General features: G+C 43.3%; 1 protein-coding gene across 1 annotated transcript in view; it reads left to right on the top strand.

Moving 5' to 3' along the window:
- The window catches only part of Lonrf1 (LON peptidase N-terminal domain and ring finger 1), a 33,526-nt gene extending 12,142 nt beyond the window's left edge, over window positions 1–21,384 (top strand). The window contains exons 2-12 of the mRNA XM_059244532.1: window positions 1,293–1,411; window positions 4,184–4,306; window positions 5,903–6,052; window positions 6,519–6,759; window positions 6,861–6,957; window positions 8,528–8,642; window positions 12,060–12,181; window positions 14,392–14,550; window positions 14,637–14,799; window positions 17,651–17,803; window positions 19,967–21,384. Of these exons, the coding sequence (XP_059100515.1) occupies window positions 1,293–1,411; window positions 4,184–4,306; window positions 5,903–6,052; window positions 6,519–6,759; window positions 6,861–6,957; window positions 8,528–8,642; window positions 12,060–12,181; window positions 14,392–14,550; window positions 14,637–14,799; window positions 17,651–17,803; window positions 19,967–20,128 (1,604 nt within the window). The 3' untranslated portion in view covers window positions 20,129–21,384. The remainder of the gene's footprint in view (window positions 1–1,292; window positions 1,412–4,183; window positions 4,307–5,902; window positions 6,053–6,518; window positions 6,760–6,860; window positions 6,958–8,527; window positions 8,643–12,059; window positions 12,182–14,391; window positions 14,551–14,636; window positions 14,800–17,650; window positions 17,804–19,966) is intronic.
- Window positions 21,385–26,937: the final 5,553 nt, after the last annotated feature.

Below are 26,937 nucleotides of genomic sequence, written 5' to 3'. Positions count from 1 at the left end.
TGACACAGATTCTTATCTCCCAGCAGCTGTCAGTTGCCAGGCTCCTCTGCTCGGGGTGGGACTTCCTGTCTGCCTCCCCTCACCATGCTGGGCTTTGCTGTGGTTTGAGGATGTGTCTGGCTTGTGCATGCCGTCACCACCATTGTGAGTTCCTGTGTGCAGCTACCGGGTCTTTTTATTTAGGAAGTAAGGCGTTTCTCATGAAATATTGATTCAAGGTTTTTCATCAATGTAAAATTGAGGGAACAGTATCATTCCAGTTTCTCAAGCATGCTGTAGAGACTTGAAAGTGCCTAATTGAGTTCTAAAGTCGGGGCTATCTGTGGAAAACACTTACTTAGAAACTAGAGTAAATCAGGAACTACTGAGTTTTATTAAATGTATTTTTGGAGGCATTAAGTGTCATTTACAACAAATGCTTTATTTTATAAACATAAGATTTTGGAAGCTGAAAGCTGAATAGCTTTAAAGAAGACTCAGCTGAACCTCATCAATAGTGTATTAAATGTTTGCTTAGGCTTTAGCTGACGGTTTGAGCACCTGTAGTAATTAGTTACAGTAACAGCAGAGGACCAGCTAAGTGCCTGAGTCCTGAAGCTACTGGATAATAGTTTGGTTTTTCAAGCACGTGCATAATGGACAGTGAGGGGACAGCTGGTTTCCAGGAGCATTTGGAACTAGATGTGTGTATTTAGGTACAAGCCCTGCTGTGGCTGGGAATTAAAGATTTGACCACATACAAACTAATTCTGATCAGTTCATTCCCTTTAGAATCAGGGCCACTTTACACTGTCGTAAGACTGAACGTTGGACACTCCCGTCACTTCATCTGAAGTGGGTTTGGTTTTTCATTTGTTTTTATAAACAGTGATTTATAAATTAAGGTTTCGGGGGTGAGTAATATGATTCTATTTTAATTGATAAAGTTTCAAAAAAGACAAGTTTTCTAAACATGTAAGACGTGGCTTGAAAATCTTTATAGGGTACTTTTTTGGAAAAAAAGGTTTTTTTTTTTACAAGTAATTTTTTTTTTTATCACAAAAATATTTCCAGTGTTCCTAATTATAATTCTTGTCACTAAACTAATCTTATGACAAAACTTGTGTTCAACTTTTAATATAAGAAGTGTGTTGCATGAATGCTGTACTTGGTTTATAAACTTCAATTTGGTAGTTTTTGGCTTTGGACTCATCTTTTCTTAAGCTAGTATAACAATTTGCAGATTTTATAGTAATATAGTAATTTAATTTAATTTCTAAATTAATGCTATCCTTGTGAAATGTCTGTTTCAGAGCCTGGTGACTTGACTCTCAAAATCTACAGAGCAGAGTCCTACGCTGGCCTCCAGGAGTTTAAAGCAGCCATAGAGGATCTGAACGCAGTTCTCTTTCAGCTCCCAAACTGGCCTGAGGTAAGCTGACTGACGGTCACGTTTGCATGAATTTTAAAGTGGCAGCTTTGAGCAACTTCTGTTAGAGCTACAGGTCTTAACAGAATGGATGGTTGGCCTCAGATGAAATACAGTTTGGAGCTAAGTCACTGAATGTTTACCAAACAAGCGTAAAAACCTGAATTCAAGCCTCAGAACCCATATGTAAAATCCAGGTGTCTTGCTACAGGATTATAATCCAGGAAGGCAGAGGCAGGCAGAGCCCTGGGGCTCATAAGGTGGTGCCTGGAGAGTGCCAGACGTTGACCTTTGGGCTCTGTGCACACCTGCCTACACATGAACACATACACACAAATGAAAATCGTTTTTGAAAAGAAATACATAGCTTCCTAGAAATTTAGGTAAGGTAAGTATTTTAAGCAAATTTTATTATCAGAAAAGATGGATTGTTAAACTCCTTTTTTTCCCAAGTAAAGAACAAACAATTCATGACACAGGACAATGTTATACAATTTTTTAAGTAAAAATTTCCACTTACTGCCTTGTAAAGATGGATTCATGCGATCTCACCAAGAGCTTGTTATTGGAAAGCACGTAGTCCTCTAAGCCAGGCGATGCTGGGAGGTGGTGGAGTCGCAATGAGGTGACTGCACAGTGGATTTGTACAGAAGTAGGCCTTGCCTGGGTAGTTTTTACAAGGATCAAGGGATATATGTATATAAGATGTGATCCACTTACCGAGTCTCCTGATTTGCCTTTTCTGATCTAGAAATGGTCTTTTGGATGGCTTTCTCCTTCCACTCAAAACTGTCTCTGAGGATAGTCCAATAAGGATTCTGTCATACAATAGTGAGGAAAATGATGCACTTCTCCTGGTCGTTCACACAAGGGAAATAGCATTCAGACGTAAAAAGAAAAGAGCCCTCTGCTGATTTCATTGAAATGGTGTAATAAGAAGTATAGTTTTCAGGCTGGAGAGATGGTTCAATGGTCAAGAGCACTGGCTGCTCTTCCAGAGGACCTGGATTTAATTCCCAACACTCATGTAGCAGCTCACAACTGTCTGTAACTCCAGTTCTAGGGGATCTGATGCCCTCTTCTGGCCTCCACAGGCACCAGGCATGCATGTGGTGCACATGTGGACCGAATACCATACACATCAAATAACCCTAAATTATGTTCTTTATAAAGAAATGTGATTGTCTTTACTAATTGAAATGATAGTAAGAACTGATGTGGACAGTATTTAGTGTCCTTTAACGCTGTTTAGCACTCGTGAGCCTGTGATTTGGAAGACCACAGAAGATGTTTCCAAGCTGCCTGCTGTGGAAGTGACCCCCATACTGAATCTTTGCTGAGTTAATGGTGATTTCTAGGATTCACCTTTTGTCATAGAACTTGAACTCATATCATGTAGAAAAATAAGACAGGACAAGGATTTTGACAAGGTTGTGTCTATAAATTCTTACTTAAGACAGACTAAAGAGAAAGATATGCCAGGCAGTGGTGGTGTACGCCTTTAATCCCAGCACTCGGGAGGCAGAAGCATGTGGATCTCTGTGAGTTTGAGGCCAGCCTGGTCTACAGAGTGAGAGTTCCAGGACAGGCTCCAAAGCTACACAGAGAAACCCTGTCTCAAAATAGAGAGAGAAAGATACATTCCTTAGTAACTTGGGAGATGTTGGCCTGTTGCCCTGAATTGATTATTTAGATCCCCTCACATTCTGTAGATAGTATGAACATTGTATTTTAGCTTGATTTTTTTTTTTTCTTTTTTTCCAGACAGGGTTTCTCTGTGTAGTTTTGGTGCCTGTCCTGGATCTCGTTCTGTAGACTGGCTGGCCTTGAACTCACAGAGATCTGCCTGGCTCTGCCTCCCGAGTGCTGGGATTAAAGGAGTGTGCCACCACCATCCAGCCGTATTTTAGCTTGAATATACAGCCCACCATAGCATGAATTGTTGAATTATTTACATGCATAGGTTGTTCACTAGACACATTTGAAAGTTGAGTAGCAACTTCTGTTTGTTCAGAACCATAAGATAATAACTTAAATTTTACCTAGATTATTTGTCACTAACAGTTACAAGGTTATTTAAATTTTACTGAAATTATTTGTAACTGGTAATGATCTATTCAGTGTATTGGAAGAAATCACTCATAATTTAAATATTAATATTATTCACCCTGATTTAAAGATGAGGATTTTACATGCTTTTTAATACATGCTTCTGATACAACTTAAAGTCAATAAATTCTACATGTTATTTTCTGTTTCCCTCAGACAACTTCTTATATGAGTAATCTTTCAATTGATGATTTGGGGTGTTTAGCAGTTAAGATCACTTGCTGCTTTTCCAGAGGACCTGAGTTTATTTTCCAGCACCTGTGGAGGGCAGTTCATAACCACCTGTAAACCCTAGTTCCTGGGGATTCAGACACCCTCTTCTGGCCTTCTTGGGTACCTGCATGTACACACACACACACACACACACACACACACACACACACACACACACACAGATAAAAGATAAATAAGTCTTTACATCAGTAATTTGTCAAGTGAAGATGTGTCTCTGGTCTTGAGAAACACTAACTGCTATGAACGTCGGTCCAGTCATTTTGAGGGCCTCAGTTTACCCATTAGTATTTCTTTGGAGCGACAGGTAGGCTTTCACACGCTTTGTCCTTCTCAGAGTCACTCGGTTGCGGAATCAGCATGTCTGAGCACCCTTTGTTTCCCAGATGGTTTTGGCCAAGAGTCCTAACGCTTGGCGCGTGTGCTTTGTTGAAGGTCTACTTCCGGAAGGGGAAGGTCCTCCAGGACGCCGGCTTCCTAGGCGACGCCTTACAGCTCTTCCTCCAGTGCTTAGCCCTGGATGAGGACTTCGCCCCTGCAAAGATGCAAGTAGAGAAGGTAAGACAGTGTGTTTATAGTCATCCGTTGTCTAAGCCAGGGCGGATGGCCACCAGGCCCTCTAAAATCAGTGAGACAAGGAATTTCAGGAGTTTCATCTGAGGAGCAATTTGACAAACATGTGCTCATCTTCAGATATTGGATTCTCGAGGAAACCAAGGCGTTTCAGTCGCAGATATTTCACTGTGGTAGTTTTGCTTTATTAATACAGATGCTTCCAAATTGATGTCCAACATCCCTAATATGAAAATCAAAAATCTGAAACTTTGGGGATGAGATGCCGTATGTGTAAAAGTTCATACTTGACTTCATATGAGTGATTGGTCATAGTCAAAACACAAAACACAAGAGCACTGGAAACATGATATAAATTTACCATCAGTTTATGGGTACAAGATACAGACAGACAAATTTTGTATTTAGATTTGTGTCCCATACCCAAGATACTTCTCTGTCCGTACTCCAAAATTTAAACTTAATTAATTAATTAATGATTTAATTAATTAATTAGAACCCTTCTGGCCCCAAGCACTTTGGAAAGGGCTGTCCTTTGTTCTGTCAGAACCAAGCTGATGGTCCCTATTGAAAGTTGCTTTCATTATACCCACTCAGGAATCTCTGGACTTACCTGTCATTCAGGCCTTTTCCTTCCATGATTGACAGTAGTGTTGTCCCATTCAGCTTGCTTTGCCTTCTCTATCTCAGCACACCACACATCTTTGTCCATCGATTGCCCTGGAGTTGTTGATATAGCTGTTATTTTAGTAGACAGCGAGGGAGGGAAGGGGTGGGGGGCAAGAGACGGGAGTTCCATGATCAGAGGACTTCAGAGGAAAGATTGGACCAAACCAAGTTAAATAGGTGCCATCATGGAAAAAAACAAAACAAAACAAAACAGAAGTAAAAGGCCAGGCTGACACAGCGTCTGAAAACCAGGCATTCCCTCTACCTTAATAAAGCTGTTTATCTGAGTGCCTGAGATGTATCGCTTGTTGCACACCCAGAAGGTTCAATGGTGCAGCCAGCTGCATTTGAACTCCTAGCTGTTGCAGGGCAGCACTTTGCTCCCGAGCAAGTGCCCAGCAGTGCAGGCTGCCTTATGGGTAGCTGGTCAGTGACAGGCTGAGTGCAGTGTAAGCACAGGGACCTTCAGAGTTTGTGCTTGAGTCCAGGGTCTGTGCTTCACACAGGACCACAGGACTCCGGTTCCAACCTCAGAATACACTGGAGTGGACCCCTTGGTCTATCTTGACAGAATTGGGCTCACTAATAGATTAAATAGTTTCTGCTTCCCTTAAAACCCCTTCCCTTTATAATCCTTATGTTTAAAAGCCAGCCTTTCCCCTGAGTGTCTTCTCAGTCCACTTTATACCTTCCTTTCTTTCAAAGGTTTGACCTTTTTTTCTTGAGGTGATATGATCCCTGCTGAGACTTACCTTGGTTAAAAAAACTTTAAAATATATTGATTTATTTTCCCTGATGATTAAAAATAACGTCAGCTACAAACACCTCTGAGAATTTGAATAGATAAGTTTGCCGTTCTTCACCGGATAGAAGTATATATCTTTTGTTTTATTTTTATCGTGTCTCTTACAGATCTTGTGTGACTTACTGTCGCCTGAAAACCTAAAGGAAGGCCTGAAGGAGTCTTCCTGGAGCTCGTTACCGTGTGTTAAAATCAAACCTGTGGGTTTTCCTGCAGTAGTGGAAGAGCCTCACTCTCGGGGGGAACTTAGCCTGAGGCAGGTAAGATGGTGGAAGAGGTGACCATCTGCTCTGCAGCCCCGCCACCTCACAGCTAAGACCCCGCTTTCTCATAGTCAAGCATGAAGACCTGCTTAAGTGTGTATTGCCTATCTAGTTCCGTAGCAGGATCTTGTCTGCGGCTTTTGATTTAGACTCAAGTATTTTCTCATTGACCACCACTTTAGGTCACTTCACTGTCAGGAAGTTGACAGTGTTTTAGAACATGCAGACAGTTTTAGTTTCTTCTCGGTCTCGGAGCATCTACATTAGCACCACTGCCTTAACCCGCACGGTGACGTCAGTCAGCTTGATGTCTAAGGCGGTGTAAATCCTGACAAAACTCATTTGCTTGCCCAGTTTGGGAATTGAAAAGTTCCGTTAAATGAGTTGAAATCTCACTTCCATTTTTCTTCTGGGCAAGAGTAAAGGATGGCGAGAAGAGTTACCTCTGTATTGTGTTCTGTAGGCTGAAGAGCGACCGGAGGACGCCCCAGCGCCTGTCAAAGGAAGTTTAAACCGTGCTCGGTCAGCACAAGCCGTCAACACAGCGCCAGCGCTTGCCAGGGAAGAGGGTCTGAAGCGCGTGTCCTCAGAACCTCTGCTGTCTGCTCAGGGAAAAGGCGTTCTGCTGAAAAGGAAGCTGTCTCTCTTAGAACAGGATGTGATTATTAATGAAGACGGGAGGAATAAACTTAAAAAGCAGAGTGGTAAGGCTTCCGTCCTACCCTTACCCCCATAAAGGATTGATTGAGAATGGCCTTTGAACTTCCTCCCTGAAGAGTGAAACCCTGTCTGTTTATTTCAATAGAGTCCCCCAGTGAAGACTGTGTGTTGTCATTAGCTTACGGTGACATCCCAGAAGAGTTGATAGATGTCTCCGATTTTGAATGTTCTCTCTGTATGAGGTAAGTGTATCACATTTTATAAAGATGACTCTATTGATGTAAATGTGGTAGAGATAAAGGTAATGTTAGGAAAGAGTAATGATGCTAGTTAAGGATCAGACGATGGAAGTTTAGTCCTAGGTTTAGCTGTTGACACCTTTGAGGGACTAGATCTCTGAATCTCAGATTTACAGGTTTAGAAAGTGAGGCCAGTGTTGGCACAGCCTGTACCTCAGTGTTCAACTAGAAAAAGAACGTGGCAAGCTGTAGTGTGTTCTGACATAGATTTGAGTAAGAATCCAGAGTATGTGTTTCATGGATATCATCTTGTCCTTCTCATAGTAACCATTAAGTCCTATTAAAGTAACATGGGATGAGGATTTCCCTTATGCGACTACTTATGATCCTGGATGTTAGGATGGCTTGAAAGGACTTTTCTCATTTTCATGAATTATGGTAGACTCGGGAGTTCACAACCCATCCAAGGCCTGGGGCTGGCCATTCTAGGCTGAGGGTGAGAATCTATGGTACTCCTCTGTGGGTCTCTTTATTGGGAACCTCAGTTTCCGTATCATTCCTAAAGTATATACAAATCTAGCAATATTCTGGGGAAGCCAGAGGGTTATTTTTCAGGAAGTAATTATAGAGTAAATACATTTTTTCTGTGTTGAGAGTCATATCTGATATTACATTCTGGTGCTTCCTCAGTCATATTTATTCTGTTTTCCTTTTGTGAAGCAGGGTCTCAGTGTGTAGCCTGTGCTTTGAACTGATGATTGCCTTACCTCATCTTCCAGTGTGCTAGGATTGAAATATTGGGAGTAGGGCTGGAGAGATGGCTCAGATGTTAAGAGCACTGGCTCCTTTCCAGAGGTCCTGAGTTCAATTCCCAGCAACCACATGGTGGCTCACAACCATCTGTAATGAGATCTGGTGCCCTCTTCTGGCTTGCAGGGACACATGCAGGCAGAACACTGTGTACACAATAAATAAATTTAATAATAAATTAAATAAATTAAATAATTCAATACCTGTTCCACCATGCCATGTTAGATCATTCTTTCCCTAAATTAAGTTTTTGAGTTAATATGCAAAGGAATTTCATCATGGCATCTTCATACTTGTGTCATTATAGTTTACTTAGAATATTCTTTTTTTTAGTGTATTCTGTGTAGTAAAGCTTTTATAAAACTACAAAGTACCGTCTTTAATTGATGAGGCTGTATAAGGATCTCTATTACTTTGAACTTTATTTACTTTGAACTGTCTTTGACATTGGCATTTGCTGTCAGTTTACTTTCGAGGCTCAGTCTGGATCGGCCACAGCTCAACTGGTTGGTAGCCACAGGCGTCCACTTAGTGGCCAGCACAGTTCTAGGCCCCGGGAGCGTACTTTGTTGATGGAGATCTTTCAGAAGAAGGTTCAGGAGGGCATAGTACACTTAGCATTGCCCTCTTCCTTCTCTCCTGCCCCCTAGCTCGGCCTCCCTCCTCTAAGTGGAGATTTGTGTTGTGATCCGTCATGAACAGACGCTTCTCCAATGCGAAGGCTCCTGGTGGGGAAGTTAACACATACTTCGTTTGATTTCAGGTTGTTTTTTGAGCCAGTAACAACCCCTTGTGGACATTCGTTCTGTAAGAATTGTCTTGAGCGCTGTTTAGATCACACGCCGTACTGCCCCCTCTGCAAAGAGAGTTTAAAGGAGGTAAGTGTGCATTTGTATCTGTTTATTGGCCTTAAGTTTGGCAACGTGGTTTGGTTTCTGTTCAGGCCCAGAAAGAGTGATTTCACTTTCAAAGCGAGGTGCGTTGTACATTCTGTCTGACTATGCACACACTGCTCATTACCCCCTGGACTGGCTGGTTTTGTGTGTCAACTTGACACAAGCTAGAGTCATCAGAGAGGAAGGAGCCTCAGTTGAGGAAATGTCTCCATGAGACCCAGTTGTTAGGCATTTCTCTTAATTAGTGATCAGTGGGGGAGGGCCCAGCCCATGGTGAGTAATGCCGTACCTGGGCTGGTGGTCCTGGGTCCTACAGGAAGGCAGGCCGAGCAAGCCACAAGAAACCAATTAATAAGCAGCCCCCCTTCATGCCCTTTGCATCAGCTCCTATCTTCAGAATTCTGCCCTGTTTGAGTTCCTGTCCTGGCTTCCTTCAGTGATGAGCAGCAATGTGGAAGTGTAAGCCAAATAAGCCCTTGCTTCCTTCATGCCCTTTGGTCATGGTGTGTGGTTGCAGCAATGGAAACCCTAACTAAGATACCATGTTGTTTAGGAAAGAGGAATTGAGAGTTGGGAAGAGACAGGTCCTAAAGACCGAGCCCTTTCAGCTCCCTGGTCAGGGGAAGGCTCAGTGTTAATGATGACACTATTGGGGAAACGCTACTGCCCTGCATCTTGCCCAGATTTGAGGCCTGTTCAGAACCCTTATCACCTGGAGCAACTGTCCCGTACAGCCTCTGCGTGGTAGAAACGGTCAGCTTTCCTGTCCAGTTTGGCGGCCACCAGCCCATGTGACTGCTGAAGCGCCTGAATTGTGGCTAGAGTGGCCAAGGGACTGGTTTTCATTTTGTTCAGTAAACTAAACCTTGAGGCACGGTGACCAGTGCTTACTATGCTGGACAGAGTAGCTTTAAGGAGTGGTGGGATAGAAGAAGCATCCCCCTTGTCTCAGAGTCAGAGACCAGTACTAGCATCCTGTGATGGGAAGGTGGGGGCAGGGCCGTCTTCTGGCCCCTCTCTACCAGGATCAGCAAAGTGGGGCTCATCATGGTGCTATGTAGCATCTGCAGTGGGAGCATCCATGGGAACATGCCTCCCTGTATCACATCTGTACAGAGAAAGCATCCTCTACCAGTGAATTAAAATATGAATAAAACCTTTTTAAATGTACTTATTTTCTATATAAAAAATACCTGTGTGGAAAACACAGTGGTGTGTATTGCTACATTTGATATGTGTCTTACATAGCAAGCTGGTATGTTCAAAACACACACAAGCACACATGTGTATACACATACACCCACATACAGTGTTTGCAAAGTCAAGAAATGTAAGCTAAAGTCTTAGAAGGGTTTACCAGTTGCAACAGCTTCTCAGTGTTTTTGGATAAACTGTGCTTAACATGCTAATTTTTCCCAGAGTTTAGATAATCTGTGTTAGCATTGCTCTTATTTTCAAGCTAACAATTATTCAGTACATTGCTTTCATTTAGAGAAATTTTGTCTTTAAAAATATTAGTAGTTTGAAGGAAACCTTGAACATACTATTTGAATATATAATTAGCTGTTTAAAAATATCCTATTTCCAACTTTGAAGATACCTTATATTGCCATTTGTAAAGTGTAAATATAGATAGTTAGAATTTGAAAATAATACTGTTATGCTCTGTAGTTTTGCGTATTTCCTGCTTGCATTTTGCCATCTTCATATTTCCATGAAGTATGGTGTAAAGACATTGGCTTCACAGCATTCCCCTGTTCCAGAGCTTACACTTGGTCTGTCCCTTTGTAAATTAATGAGTGTAGCTAGTTAACAATATCCTTGGCTAAGTTCCTGGGAGGTGAACTACTGAATCAGTGGCTATATTTTTATAATATTCCTAAAATATTTGTCGGATTGCCTAGTCCCTTACAACTGCTACACAGATTTAGACCCCTCCCAGGGGCCTAAGGTACTATTTCATCAGCTGTAACTGTGTGCACCTCCATTTTTTCAGAAATCTTTATTAACAGAAAACAGTAAGGAGACTGCTCTTACGAAGTGTATAATGTGTTTAGTCTCATGGCAAACTCCTGTTGTCCACACACACAGTCTAATGGAGTGCTGCTCAGGCCTCCTCTCCATTGTAAATCCAGCCCTCCTTCCAGTGTGTGCACTGAGCAGCAGCACCTGGGTCAGCTGAGACCTTGCAGGAACTGATTCTCAGACTCCACACCACACCCCTAAGTCAGTCCCGGGGTGGGTCTTGCAGTCTCCTAGTCAGCGCTGAAAATGGCTTCCCTCGTTTCCTTCCCGAACTCTGGTTTCCCGTTGTGTTCTTCATTGGACAGAACTGCTGCTTTGGTCTTTGGTTGGCTCTACAGATTGAAGGATGGCTTCTCTTATGCTTTTTCTTCCGAGTTCATTCTGACTACGTGTAGTTAATACATGTGTATTTTTTGTCTACCTACTCTGAGCTTGTACCTGGTCTTAAGCAACTTTTAGTTTAGTTACAGAGATTTATGTATCCATATCCATGTGGTACAGTGTAGAGGTGGATATGTCCCTTTACTGTAGTAAAAACTGTAAAATACACAGTGTAAGGTAAAGAAAGAGTAATTAAGGAAGAGAGCTTTCATGGACAGAGTAAGGTGGATTTTTTTTTTTTTTTTTTTTTTTTTTGGTGTAGCAGCAATGATACATGCTACGTGCAGATAGCAGCTTTTCAGTGTTTAAAGGGGAACACTAATGTACCATTTACATAGAGGTGGGGATAATCATACAGGAAAAGCATCATCCCGATGAACATTAAGGGATAGTAACATTGGAAAGAAAACCTAAGAGAAAAAATTCAAAGGGTGGAGTGGTATTGTATGCCTCCAATCCCAGTACCTGGGGAGCTGAGGCAGGAGAACCTCAAGTTCCAGGCAGGCCATCCTGAACTACACAGTGAGACCTTATCTCACAGAAATAGAAACAGCACTCCCAACCACAAAAGCCATGTAGAGACTTCATCTTTGAAAGTAGACAAAACAGGAATTGTTTTGAATTTCTGAAATCAGACAAGTGCATTATTGTCTTCATCCACGTCTTCTTTTTGCTTCCTAGAAATTGGCTTGTGTTGTGGGAGATGGCAGGGGCCAGGCTGGTTGCTGCCAATAAAAGATTTGTGCTCATGGCAGGACCGTTTCTACACGGGGCGTGGTTCCAGCTGAGTCTCCAGCCTCGCGCTGGAGCAGAGGCCCAGGCAGGTTTATTGTGTAGCTACACGAACTGCAGGGTCCCCCTCGCTAATTAAATGCAGTCAGAATCGAGTGTGCCGGTCTATAACAAAGGCTTTGATCTCTCAGTGACACTGTTTTGCCTGCCTTGTACTGTAGGAAAACATCTACTGGAGTGTGAAATAATTCTGTCTTGTAGTATCTAGCAGACAGGAGGTACTGCGTCACGCAGCTGTTGGAAGAGTTAATAGTGAAGTATCTGCCGGATGAGCTGTCTGAGAGGAAGAAAATCTATGATGAGGAGACTGCCGAGCTCTCACAGTAAGTCTCTAGTGAAATGAACCGGGAGTATGGAAGCAGCAAGAGAGCCTTCCCTGAGCGAGCTGGACGCAGTCAGTCAGTCAGTCTAGCACAGAGGCACATGTTAGCCAACTGTTGATCAAGTTTCCTGTCCCGAGCAGATGGGATCGCGGAAGCTCGATCGGTCGAGTGCAGATGTTCTGTAGGGAGTCACCAGTGCAGCTCTTAGGACTGAAGCAGTGTTAGAGGTTAGGGGGCGATTTCCTGCTCTGACAACAGGCGGTGGGATGGGGTAGAGGTGAACTGGGTAAGGCAGATGCAGACTGGTCTCCCACATCCTGGAACAGGAGGAACATCAGCCTCCGTTAGCAGGGATGTTAACAGGCTAGAGCACTGGTTCTCAACCTTTCTAAGGCTGCAGCTGTGTGATACAGGTCTGTGTGTGGTGGCGACCCCCAACTAAATAATTTCTTTTGTTGCTACTTCATAACTGTGGTTTTGCTACTGTTCTGAATCGTAATGTAACTCTCCATGTTTTCCAGGGGTCTTAGACGGCCCCTCAAAGGGATCGTAACCCACAGGTTGAGAACCCCTAGGCTAAAGACTTGGAATGGGGTGGGATTGAAATATGAAGGAATGCCGTAGGGGTCAAATCCTCAGCAAAGATGCCAGGGTGGAGAACATGCAGGTTAGTAGAAGGATGAGGAAACACCCAGAGGCGACTTTGGGGTGCTAGCAGCTGTCCCCACTGCCATGGATTGGCTGGAGCTGGGTACGTTTGCCCACCTCTGCCTGCCCATGGAAATTCTTCCCAGGCCAGTGACCTTCAACACAGAAGCTCCTAAGCTCTTCTTTACAGCCCGTTAGTGATTTGTCCTCCCAAGAAACTCATGTTTTATTGTGTAGTTTATGATAGAAGATACTGAGGTGAAGACCCTGCCTGTCTTTGATACTGAACAAGAAGCCTAGATCAGAGAGATGTGGTGACGGACGCTCCAGATGGGAAGCACAGTGGTGAAGCCAGCCCACCCTTAGAGAGAGAGAGGCGTTGCAGAAGCAGCAGGTGGAGAGCCGAGAGGTGGCGAGAAGCCAGGGGCATCCATGCTTGCTCGCAGGCCTGTTTTTCCAACTGGGCTTTTGTGTGAAGCCTCACATGTCCTTAGGTCATGAGCAGTCATGTAGCAGCGAAATGTAAAGGGAGCACGCTGGTGAGGTGTAAAGGGAGCACGCTGGTGAGGTGTAAAGGGAGCACGCTGGTGAGGTGTAAAGGGAGCACGCTGGTGAGGTGTAAAAGGAGCACGCTGGTGAGGTGTAAAGGGAGCACGCTGGCGGCATTATTCCTCACCGTCCTCTTCTCCACAGTGCAGGTCACTCTGTAGGTCAGTGGGCAGCGTGGCACTCCGTCTTCGGCCAGTCCACGCTTTGCCCCATACTGTACGGTCTCCTCTTCCAGTTGCCAACTTCCAGATACCCCCCCACAATGTTGCTGTGAATATTCATTTCTGCATCTGTAGGGTTGTTTCTAAAAAGAAAAATTCTTGGTCCAAAGAAACACGAACATTTTCTACCCAAAAACCTGTGAGGTTTCCTGCTGTGGAGCCAAGTACTTGGATGGGCATTTCTTTCTCAGCTTCGCCCCCCCCCCCCCCCCACACACACACACACGGCCAGGCCTACTCATCCTTGCTACCTAGGCATTGCCTTGGTCGCTCTTACTATTCACAATCTGGCAGAAGAAAGGTAACTGACATTTTAGTTATCTGAAAAAAAAAACAAAACATTGTTTTGTTGAGTTATCTCCATTGATAACTTGAAAATATCATGCTTCAGAATTTTTGTCCATTTTAGGAGTCCATTTTTTTTCCTCAGTGTTTTATGGATTAAAGCTATAACTTTGTCCTGCATTGTAAGTATTTTAAACAAGTTCTTAATATAAAATGTTAGTTCTGGTAAATTTCCTTTTCATTCTTAAAAATAGTTAGCTTGATATGGTACCTACTGTTTTAGAATTCAAGCTTATAAATAAGAGGATCGTAATCAGATTTTCAGGCTCAGGATGCAGCAGTGTGAACTTGAGAAAGGGGAACTGCTTCCTGTCCCGGCCAGGAATTGAGAGCACGTACTTAAAATAGATTTTGGTGGTTTTGAATCCATTTTCTCACTGTTGTATCCTGATGTGTTTTTGCCGTCTGATTTGGTCTATAACAATGAAACTTCTTCTTCTTCTTCAGCTTGACCAAGAATGTCCCAATATTTGTTTGCACTATGGCCTATCCCACTGTGCCTTGCCCTCTCCATGTATTTGAGCCCAGATACAGGCTGATGATTCGTAGAAGTATACAGACTGGAACCAAGCAGTTCGGGATGTGTGTCAGTGATACACAGAACAGGTAGACTGCTTGTGAACTTCGATATCTTCCTGTGTGTCTGAATGAGGCTTTGCACACTTAACGCTCAAACACTCTTTTTCTCTTAGTTTTGCAGATTATGGTTGTATGTTACAAATTCGAAATGTGCATTTCTTACCCGATGGACGGTCTGTGGTTGACACAGTTGGAGGAAAGCGGTTTAGAGTTTTAAAAAGAGGAATGAAAGACGGATACTGCACTGCAGACATTGAGTATCTGGAAGATGTTAAGGTATTAAAAGTGTTCTATTCCGCTGTGCTCTGGGCTGCCGCATCCTAGGGCTTGATGCCTACATGTAGGTGAGGTTTTGTAGGCACAGGAACCAGTTCTTTCACTCACCATTGCTGCATAGAAGGATCTGCTCCAGTTGCCTTTTTTATTTTGCTCTTGAATCGTTTGCCCGTTCAAGAGAACCTGGGGATGAGAATCTCCAGCTTCGTCACGTTCCAGGCATCCCCGGCAGGATGGTACCTGTGCTTGTTCATATTGTATTTGTGGTAATCACTTTAACAGTAGCCGTTGACTAATTGAGCCCCCAGCTCATCAAATCTCTACCTTATTGTATTTGATTCATTAATAATTAAAACTGTTAGCATTCGTAAATTAAAATTTAATGTGAAAGTAAACACCAAATTCTTTAATGGTTGTTCTGTGTGTTAGGATTTGTCCTGTGTCAGAGACAATCTTAATTAGAAAATAAATACAATTGGATGCTGTTTTAAAATGGTAAGATGTCCCAGTGTATACAGGCTGCTGATAGCTTTCTAAGGTGACAGATATCTTTCTTAGACAAGATTGATGTGGCCTCACGATGTTTTCAGGACCCGGTTTACCAACTGGAATTAAAGTACCAGAAAATTGTTGCTCTTTGCAGTATCAAGTTGAAAACAATTTCTATGGGAAAGGCAGGGTAAAGCACAGGTCTAACATTATCACTGTTCCCTGATCTATTTTGTTCCTTCATTTCAGTCAACATTCTTGACCGTGGGGCCCGGGCCGCCTCACAGAGAGTTCATAGACTTTCACAACTCTGAGACAGTTAACATCTGAAGAGAGAGGAGGTGAAAGCTGTTCACTTGCCCAGGAATCTGTAGTGTGTAACAAATGATTGACAGCTGGCCGGCTCCACACGCCGGGCCTTCTCTTTGCACCCTGCTGCCTCTCTCGTGATAGACTTGACTGGCCTGATGTTGCCTGGTCTCTCTTAGAAAGATGTCATGTGGGAGGAGGCAGAGGCAGGCCGAGTTTCAAGGCCAGCCTGGTCTGTATAGTGAGTTTTAGGATAGATGGGGCTACACAGAGAGACCCTGCCTCAAACAAACAAACAAAAATGTCATGGGAGAGGGATGCTTTGCTCGGTTAGGGCAGAATGTTGAATGACTTGAAAATTTTAGTTGGTTGATAGTCTTTGTTTTAGTGTACTTGGGATAGAATTGTTTGCGAAAGACAGTGTTCTTTGTTTTAATTTTAGGTAAATTTGTATAGTGATATATCACATGTTAAGGCAAAATCCTTTCAGTGCGTAGCTGACCATCTATGGCTGGAAGCCCGTATCCGCAGAGTAGCATGTTGGAAGTGTGTTTAGAAAGTGGTGCATGTTTAGGAGACTGGGCTCTTGTCTTTGGTCATAACAATGTCTAAGAATTCTTTTTCTCTTTCATATGTTTTGGCTCTTTGCTTTTGTTTTTGCCTGTTCTGCTCTGGAAGATCTCAGTTTTATTATTTACGTTTTTTTCTTGTGGTAATCCTATTTTCTGTAATGTCTAATGAAATTTTAAGCTCCATTTAATTGTTGTAGCAGTGTTCTTAACCTTAAAAACGCTTGCTTTTGAAATTTGTTTGCTTCTGGGCTGGTTTCGTTTCTCTCCGATGTGCAGCCCTTTCCCGTTTCAGCTATTTTTAAGCACAGCTCATGGGTAGATCATGTTATGCAAATTACAACTGATTTTGATGCTTAGTTTCAGTTGTCGTTTTAGTTTTTTCAGAAGTAAAATGCATGACCTTCGGGGTTTTACGTTTTTGTATTTCAAAATCTTCCTGAGTCCCTTGGTTGTTTAGTGTTAGTCACCCTTTAAAACATGGAAGTCTGAGTCAGCCTGCCTTTTAAAAATGTTACATTCATTCATTCATTCATTCATTCATTCACTCACTGTAGTGGGCACAGGGGCACTCATATGCTATGGTGCTCATGTGGAGTTCAGAGGACAGCTGTTTGAAGTCAGTCCTCATTCACCCTGTGGGTCCGCAGCCAGGCTGGCAGTTTCTGCAGCAAGCCCCTGTGCCCAGAAAACGGTCTTGGGGCACCTGCCTGCTGTTTGTTGAGGTGAACTGATGTAGCTGTCTCAGCACAGCCAGGCACACGGGGTGTGTGTGTGTGTGTGTGTGTGTGTGTGTGTGTGTGTGTGTGTGTGTGCCAGGAACGTGGGGAAGCCTGTTCAAAGGGCTGAGTTCCCTGATGGTCCGTCCCCCTGTGTTCTGAGTCTCCCGGCTAGAAGATGCCTTTCATTTGACACTGGCCATTCGGTGGTCTGGAGGGTTCATGGAGGAGTGAATGGAGGGAGCCCCCGCCTTCGGCCTGTATGGCAGAAGTTGAACATTGTCTGCTCTGTTCTCTCCCTTTTGATTGCCAGTTTGGGGACAAGTATTTTCGCTGCTTTTTGTTTTTGTGTTGTGACCAAGTTCTCTGGGAAAAGATGTGTTTATGACTGCCCTGCTGACACTGCTTTCTGCCGAGCGGTTTGTACCCTAGGCGACCCATTTTTCTTCGTATTGCAGCAACTGTTTTATTCCAAATTCTCGTAGACCTTTGAACCAGAACTCGTCCACCATATACTTCTTCCTTCCCAGGCTGTCAGTCAGGTTGCTGCCTGCTCTCAGTGGAGATCAGGAAATGCTCTTTCCAGCGAGTCCCAGCAGGACTCTGTAGGGCAGAAACATAAGCTAATATTGCAAGAGAGTCTCACTGTGAGAATCCAGCACTGACGTGGCTGTTCCCGTTCTGTCGATGCTTTCTGTGATCTGGGTGGCTGATGCTAAGGGCTAGGAAGTCGGACACAGAGATCTTACCGACTCTTCTCTCTAGATTGAGAATGGAGACGAGATACAGAGTCTGAGAGAGCTTCATGACTTGGTGTACTCACAAGCCTGCAGCTGGTTTCAGAATCTAAGAGACAGATTTCGAAGCCAAATCCTTCAACACTTTGGATCGATGCCTGAGAGGGAGGAAAACCTCCAGGTAAGACGACTTTGACGTTGTTACTGATGGCCTCACTTCTTCACAAACCTAATGAATCATTTTACACATGTCCTTGTTGTATTTTCTTTGACCCCATCTTTAGAATTATGAGTATATTGTAGAGCCCTGGTCTCTACTACATGTAATGTATGAAAGGCTCCCTGTAGGAAAGAGGGTCACAGAGGGGGAAAGGGCTTGTCTGAGGGTTTCCAGAGGGATGAGGGGTTTCATGGGATGCTAGCCTCCATTCAACTGTAACCATGAAGCCACTATACCTCCCAGACCATCACCTGTCACTTTGGCAATTGAGAGATGTGTGATGTTTCCATCTTTTAAAAAAAATCTGCTCACCTCTCCTTTTATCCATTATGTCTTATTCACCGGTTCAGTTCACTTTCGTCTGTTTGTGTTTAACATTTCCACTGTCATAAAACTGTCACTCTTGGGGACCTGCCCCAGACTGGGGCTTTACATTAGAACTGAACCTAATCAGTAATGTGGTTTAGATGCTGTCCGTGCATGGAGCTCTGCAGTAGCAATTGCAAAAACCCTAAGGAGTCACTTCCCTTGGGGATCCGATCACAGGCCCACGGAGGAACCAATGTTAGGCACAGCAATTTGAATTGAATAAAAATATTTATGGTTAAAAGATGATAATTTCACAGTGGAATAGATGTAAATATATGAAGATCAAGTGATAATAATAGATCCCAGTGTGATGCACCATCTCTCATTCTATTCTTCAAAGGTTGGTCTGAGTTTCTCAAATCCCAATGATTCTCTTCATCTGAAGACAGGACCCATGCTGTGTCTTTGCCCATTTTGGTGTTGAATCTGGTTAAACGTTATAGAAATAGGCTTTCATCAGACAGAGTAGAATAGTGCATTTAACATCTCCAGAAGTAACTTCCATCAAGATACGGCAGTACTTCTGCATTGTCTCACTCCTCTCCAGTAGTTCAGTCACTGCCACTGGTTTCCGTTAATGACAGCGTAGGAGTCAGGGAACCAAAGCAGCCACTGTGTGCAGTCCAGGAGTGAGAGCATTATACAGTGCACAGTTGATACAGCCGCTGGAGAGCATTGTACAATGCACAGTTGATACAGCCTCTGGCGAGCATTGTACAATGCACAGTTGATACAGCCGCTGGAGAGCATTGTACAGTGCACAGTTGATACAGCCGCTGGAGAGCATTGTACAATGCACAGTTGATACAGCCTCTGGAGAGCATTGTACAGTGCACAGTTGATACAGCTGCTGGAGAGCATTGTACAATGCACAGTTGATACAGCCTCTGGAAAGTATTGTACAATGCACAGTTGATACAGCCTCTGGAGAGCATTGTACAATGCACAGATGATACAGCCCCTGGAAAGCATTGTACAGTGCACAGATGATACAGCCTCTGGAGACTGGAGGAGTGAAGGTCAGTGGTGACCGCACCAGAGGAAACAGAATCTCACGTGGTTCATCCGGAAGGGCGAGCACCATGCTTCACACGAACTTGTGAGGAGAGTGCTACAGTTTTAGGACCCCAGGGAGTGCCCATCTGCCTGTCAGTCAGCAGCAGTGGAGTGGGTGGTTTTCTAGAACTCTCTGGAACGCTGTACCCCCCCCCCCCCACACACACACACTTTGTAAGAGTTTCCAGAGAATAATGACCTCTTTTCCAGTGTCTGCATGTGCTGAGAATGCCATTGGCCTGGTTGAGTCTAACCTGGAGACATGTGGAGGATAGGATTCCAGGAACCGTAGTCTCTGGGATGTAGAAGGAAGGAGACGGGATGCAGAGTTGAGACAATGCAGACAGTGAGTGGAGCCACCCCCAGGCACTGTCCTGGTTCCTTTGTCATTCTCAGAGGTGGTGGTTCCTGCCTTGTGAGCACCAGTATAGTGGGCAGTGAGGGAGGCTTTCAGATCCTGCTCTTGAAATTCCTTGTCTCGGTGGCTGTTCCGGAAATACACAGGAACTTCCTCGTCAGAGACACGTCATTTTTCAAAATGGGAAGTCAAGTTTTTTCTTCTTGTTTAGGATTCTGATTTTTGAATTATATTTGATTTTGATTTAATTGAATTTGATTTAATTCCGAATTAGTGGGGCGTTTTTGGTAGTTTTTACTGTTACACTTTCTTAACAGTGTGAACTGTTGGGTTGGTTTTAGGCAACCCCCAATGGACCTGCATGGTGTTGGTGGCTGCTGGCAGTCCTTCCTGTAGACCCTCGGTATCAACTCTCCGTCCTGTCGATGAAGTCTCTGGAGGAACGGCTGACGAAGATACAGCACATTCTGACTTACTTTTCTAGAGACCAATCTAAGTCATGAACGGCTCGGATCTTCCTTAGCTTGCTCTTAGCCCCAAGGCTGAGAAGCGGTTGGATCTCATTTAAAGTCACCCTAATCTGGCTCATGGACGGCCAGATTGTCCGCTGCCTTTGCACACCCAGTGCTGGTTTAAGAAATTAAGGAAACTTTTTTTTTTCTTTCTTCAACCTCCTGAATCTCGTGGATCTGCAAATGAATACCTTCAACTAGGTCCTAGACCACTAAGAACTTGCACAGAAAACACACACCGAATGTGTGTTAAACCTCTACATTGTGATGAAGTTGCACTATGTACCATACTCTAACTGAACTAAGTACTCCGTGGATGTATGATGTGTGCGTGTGTATGCCTGTGTGAATGCAAGCTGGCGTGCGTGTGTGCGTGCATGTGTGTTTGTGTGGGGTAGCGTGTGTGTTTTTTCTCTGGCTTTAAAAGACAAATTTTAAAAGACAAAAAAAAAAAAAAAGCCATAGAGAGTGAACTTGCTGAGGGTCCTCTGTTGCCCACGTTTACAGCGCAGCGGTAGTCATAGGAGATTTCGCCGATTGAATTTGCCTCAGATTTATTTGTCCTGATGCTTCTATTTGCACACGTCTATAAACTATGGTACAGAGTATCATTTTTTTTTGTTGTTGGAAATCCTGCTCTTGCTGAACTGTCTTGGCCATTGACTATGACACAGTTTCTTATTTATGTAAATACTTGCATCCCCGAGGCCGGCCGGCAGGGATGCAGAATCTAGAGCCAGTCTCCAGGGACAGCTGCAAACCTGACATGGTACTGTGCATCCATTCTCAAAACTGTGAAAATATGGTTTACATTAAAATGTACATACAGGTAGATGGAGAACTCGGTTCAGCCGGTTAGCTTGTACATTCTAGGGGGCTTTTCACATTAACTGCCCGTCTCTGTCATTTAGAGTTTGACTTGATAACTCGTATTTAAGGAATTAGGTAGTATATAAAGCCGTTGAGGATCTGGGGGAGGAGGAGCTTAACGTAGAACTAAGCTTGTAAGGTTTGTTTTGTTTTTCCTCTGGTCTTGGTGCAAATGTTAGTTATGCCTTATTCACATCCCAGTTAGAGCACCGTGCTGTGACATGGTTATATCCATGCTGCCCTAGCCCTTTTATAATTATTTGTTGCAGATTTGTGACTGTCTCTATTAACTTTCTTTTATGTAAGTAATTTGTACAAGTTTCTTAAGATTTTTGCTTTTGCTTATTTAATTTTGAATAAAAGCTAAATTCATAATACTTTTAGCCCTTAAATTGTAAATGATGTCAAAAAAAAAAAAAAAAAACCGTCAATACAGGGACCAATCCCTATATAATAGAGAACACATGTATTTGGTTTCCTGTTTTGTGACATGAGGGCTTAAGTTGTGGTTTTGGTTTGTTTGTTTGTTTGTTTGTTTGTTTGTTTGTTTTTGATGGGGGTGGTATTTTTTGAGACAGGGTGTCTCTCTCTACATAGCTCTGGCTGTCCTGGAGCTCACTCTGTAGACCACATTGGCCTTGAACTCACAAAGACCCAGTTGCCTGTCTCCTGAGTGTTGGGATTCAAGGCGTCTGCCACCACACCCACAAGTTGTGTGGTGTCTTGAGACTTCAGGCCCAACAACCATTCTCTAAAGCATTGTTTTTTAACCTTTAAAATACCCATATCCCTTTAAGATAAAGATATTCTTTTTCAATATGCTAAAAATACGTCTTGTCACTAACGAATTTAAAATTTTGAAGATAAAATTCTGCATACGTTCTTCCCCATTGACCCCTCTTCATTGTGCACTCTTGACCATTTCTGTCTCCAGTTCTTTGAGATTGCCTCAGGACTGTTTAGGTTTTGTTTGCAGACAAGATTTCACTGTGGCCCAAGCTGGCTTCAGACCTGCTGCTCTCTTGTCTCAGACTCCAACTGCTGTAATTACAGGCACACACCTCCATGCCCAAAATCACACCTTCAGGATTGGCTGCAGCTGTTCAGAAAGAACTCTCAGACCCCACTCAGACCCACCATTAACCTGTGGACTACCATCCACAGCATCCACCATTAGCCTATGGACAACCATCCATACCATCCACCATTAGCCTATGGACAACCATCCATGGCATCCACCATTAACCTGTGCACCACCATCCATGGCATCCACCATTAACCTGTGGACCACCATCCACGGCGTCCACCATTAGCCTGTGGATAACGATTCACAGTGTCTGTTGATGTAGGTCTGTACCTCAACCACTCAGGAGGCTGAAGCAAGAAGATTCAGGCCAGGAGTTTAGGCCAGTATGGGCATCTTAGCCTTTGTTTGAATACTAGCAAGTTCAAGGCCCTGGCTTTGTTCTCCAGCACCATTGACAGAGAAGAGTGTTCACAGATAGCAGCCAATGAATGGGTAATAAATGACCCCGTGCTACTTTATTAACAGTATTTTTATCATTACTAGTACTTTATCAATAGTTTCGAATTGTTAAACTTTCTTGTGATTAAAAATACTGCTACTAAGTGCCTATTAAAATGAGAATGTGTATACATAATTTACCTATATGTTTCTCAAATACCAGATGGCGAAAGTAGTTCTCTGGTGTTGAATCTACATATTTAATGTGTACATGTGTGCTACATATGTGGATGGGCTTTGAATGGTTTCTATATATGTACACATACATACACCAGTGGAAATATGTGGGCCTTACTTATCATTTATTCTGATTTTGTGGCAGATGTTCTATGGCAGTTTATAGATTTTTTTTTTCTTACTGTACATTTCTGTATATCTTATCAAAAAAGAAATCGAAGAATCAAGTTGCTTACCTTATCACTGCAGGTGCTTAAGTTCCATCATAGGTGCAATACTTTTATCTAAAGTGTCTAGTTTGCTATGCTATATGTCTGTCTGCTTGTCTAATTCTTCTTCTAGGCCCCACTCAGATGCTTCAGGTAGGGGACTGTGAACTCCACAGCGTTTCCCTTGTATTTTGCTCACAGTACTTGCAGGAGTAGCTAAGATACATTCACAAACCCCACTGAGGGCTCTCCCACGGCTCCAGCAGTTCAGACCCGTTTGAAGGGTCAACGATTGACCGCTGAACAGCTGAAATAAGTACTTCAACACTAGAGTGTGGTGACAGTCATCTGTAACCTCATCACTCGGGATCAACGAGTTCAAGGACAACCTGAGCCACATAGTGAGCCTCTGTTTGGGATGGGGAGAAAAAAGTTCCAGTCGAAGAAGGAGATTCAAGAGCTAGAATGAGAAAATCACTGCTTTCTCCCCAAATTCAAGGAATAATGCAAAGGAAAGTAATGAAGACGCCTTTATGAAATCAGAGCATCAAGAATGGGCAGGAGCTTTTGAGTGTATCAGAGGTCTAAGTGAAGCTGGCGTGGTAGACCTGAGGAAACCATGGCTTTGCACAAGTGGAGAACTGTGGGCCCAGTGCAAATAGCTAAGGGAGCATCCCCCACCCCCTGGACTCAGAGACGATCTTAGCAACCTCACTTAAGGAGGGTGAGTGTGAATTTGAACTTGTCCTCGTCCCCCGACTGTGCTGTAGACAGAAACAGCAGTTGTTCTTAGGCCAAAGTGTTGAACATGAGTGCTGGGCCAGAGAAGATTCACCATACCTTACATAGCTACTGATCTCCTATGGGATCAAGAACCTTTACTCAGAGACAAGCCACCTCACATTGAGCAGTGTGTTCCCGAATGTTCCATGGTCAACATTAGCTAGACTACCTTCACTGGACCACTAACCCCAAAGGCTTAATCTCAAACAACAAAGATGAGTAGACAAGTAAATCCCAGAAGTTTAAAGATAATGAAGAAGACAGCAGGGTGCTGAGATCAGGGGAGGTCCCAATCCTCCCAAAGATGGCAGAACCAAGAAAGTGTCTCAGTCTCTGCCACCATTAGGAACTTCAGTAACATTCAACCAGTGAATTAATCATCCAAGTGAAGTCTGTCACCGAGCCCAATAGACTGAGTGCAGATAATGAGTCCAGTGGAGGATGCAGCTAAAGCCTTTCCCACGGCAACAGGTAGAGTTCAAGAGAGGAAGGTGAAGGATAACAGGCATGAATAATCAATAGAAATGTGAAGGATAACAGGCATGAATAATCAATAGGAACGTGAAGGATAACAGGCATGAATAATCAATAGGAACGTGAAGGATAACAGGCATGAATAATCAATAGGAACGTGAAGGAAAGCAATAGGAAGATTTTAATGTCTGGCCGGCTGAGCAGTTTTTTCCTAACAGAAGGAAAGAAAGAAGTAACTTTCTATGAGTCATGCTGAGATTACTGCAACATCTTCTATGCATTCTTAGGGCCCAGATCCATTCACATAATAAAGACTCCGTATACAGATAGACTGAAGAAAACCAACAGTGAAACATCACCGGCGTTGACCAGTGATGAGTGACAGGCCCAAGGACACAAATGTAAGAACGAGTTTTCTGCATAAGCCAGTGTGAATATGACAGTATTTAAAAATGGTTGGGGTTGGCCAGACAGCCCAGTAAAGGCACTAGCCACCAAGTGTGCTGACCTGAGTTCAGTCCCCAGAACCCATGTGGCAGAAGGAGAGAACTGACTCCCACAAGTTAGCCTCTGACTGCCATATATACATGCTCTGGCACATGCACACCCACACAGATAAACACAATCATAAATAAGTATACATTTAAAAAATTACGGTGTTTTATTGCAGCAATAGTAACCCTAAGATAGTGGGCATCACAGTTCACTCCCAGAAAAATCCTGTAAGGAAAGTGTTCATACACGGGCGAGGAACCAGAAGGGTTGAGTGTAGTGACTAACTGCCTGAGGATTGTGGAGCTGCCAGGTGGTTAGGGGAGCTTTGAACCTGGGGAGCCTCTATCTACCTGACTGCTGTATCAAGTAATCAAAGGCAAAAGAGTGAAGGTTCCAGAAATGATTGGTGGCATAGGCTTTGCATGTGAAGGGTGCAATTCATAATTATGGAATTAAGATGTTTGTGAACACTGTTGTGAGAGGCTCAAGTCACATTCAGCCCTGTATTTTGGGAAGCAGGGTAAATTGATAATCTTTTTATGTAGTGATAGTTCATAAATGTATCTATCAAGATCATTTAAATGTCCATACTCGAGAGCCAATAGAATTTGAGAGGGGTTGAAGTAATTTAAAAATAAAGCTCCATGCATGATAGGTGGAATACACTTCAGTGACTCTAGAACAGCAAAGACAGAAATAACCAACACTTAATTTAAACAGCAAAGAGAAACTTAAATAGTATTCGATCATTAAAAATAACTCAAGGGACTAATGTACGGAAATGTGTGATTCAATTTTGCCATTATAACATGGTTACTCTGCAGCATATAACTTGGAGATTAGAAGATGGGATGCCAAAATGAAATCAGAAGATTGATGAGGAATGTATTCTTGTGTAAGCTAGCTTTTCTATGGGACACCCGACCTTAGGAAGGTAATTGGGATCTAAGATTGTGACCATTGTGTCTGAGTCTGTATTGTTGCCACTGATAAGTTCCCTATTGAGGTACATAAAACCTAGATGGCTAAGAATTGAATGCCCATGTGCCTGTAATAGTGACGTTGGTGTCATCTTGCTATGGCTCAATAGTAGGAAATATGAACAGAAATCAGTATGAAGACATAACAATAAGGATACTAAACTGTGGAGACCAGATCATTCTTGCAGTTCAAATGTAGATGATGGACAGAACATGGAAAATAAACTGATTTTATATTATGGCATTTTTACAGCCTAATTATCGTCAGAGCCATAGATTATGAAAGATTTTAATGCTTTTGAAGACAGGGTCTATGTAGCCTGGCTGTCCTGGAACTCACTGTGCAGACCAGGCTGGCCTCAAACTCACAGAGATCCGCCTGCCTCTGCCTCCTGAGTGCTAGGACTAAAGGCATACAACACCACTGTCCAGGGAAATATTCTAACCCTTAAGTGGCGAATGTCAGAGGACGTCACTTCCTGTGACAGGAAAGATAGTGAGAATGAGCTTTCACTTCCAGATTCCCCTTTTTAAAAATAGGAATTGAAGAAAAACCAAACAAACAAAAACCCAAAGTAATCCCCAAAAGGAACAGCAATTACTGAAACTAGAGGCAGCCATGACTGCTGTAACCAAGTCAGCCATATGAAGCCTGGAGACAGTTCTTGTGAACATTTAAGCAGCCATGCACTGTAGGGCAGGAATGCAGAGGAACCGGTCGTGGAGAAAATGGTACATATAACCTGGGATTTAAGGGGGGGGGGTGTCTTGATGTTGCTTTAGAGCACTTTGCTCTTCTTGGAAATCAGTGGGGGAAGTCAAGGATCTACCCTCACAGGTGAACGACAAGACACGCCTGTCGTTTAGGTTTAGGTTTAGGAAGAGGACGCCGTGCAGATTTCAATAGTCATTTTGCAGCACAGCCTCAGCATTTGTTTCTAAGACATCCACGGAACTGCCGCCGCTCTGGGCTTAGCCTGCAGCAGTTACTAAAGTCCCCGCAGATGAATGAACTCCATCTAGAGCTACATAAAAAGCGGTGGAGAGATTTGCGGTTGCAATTTTGAGTTTTGCTTTTTGTTTACGGTCTCAGAAACAGCTCTTGCTGTCTTAGGAATCTGTAGGCAGGATGCAAAGTAGTGATATTTCACACTGTTGGCCTTAGAGCATCGTGTGGGAGTGAAGACTTTATCCACGTGAGAGAGTATATGTAGGATAAACCTTGTTTGTGTGAAGAGCTACAGCCAGATTTTTACAGCTGTGCATACATGGCAGGGTAATTAATTA

This window comes from Peromyscus eremicus, chromosome 17 (genome assembly GCF_949786415.1).
Source record: "Peromyscus eremicus chromosome 17, PerEre_H2_v1, whole genome shotgun sequence".
NCBI classification, from domain to species: Eukaryota; Metazoa; Chordata; class Mammalia; order Rodentia; family Cricetidae; genus Peromyscus; species Peromyscus eremicus.
The sequence above is the reverse complement of the archived record's forward strand: the minus strand, read 5'-3'. Positions and strand labels throughout refer to the sequence as shown.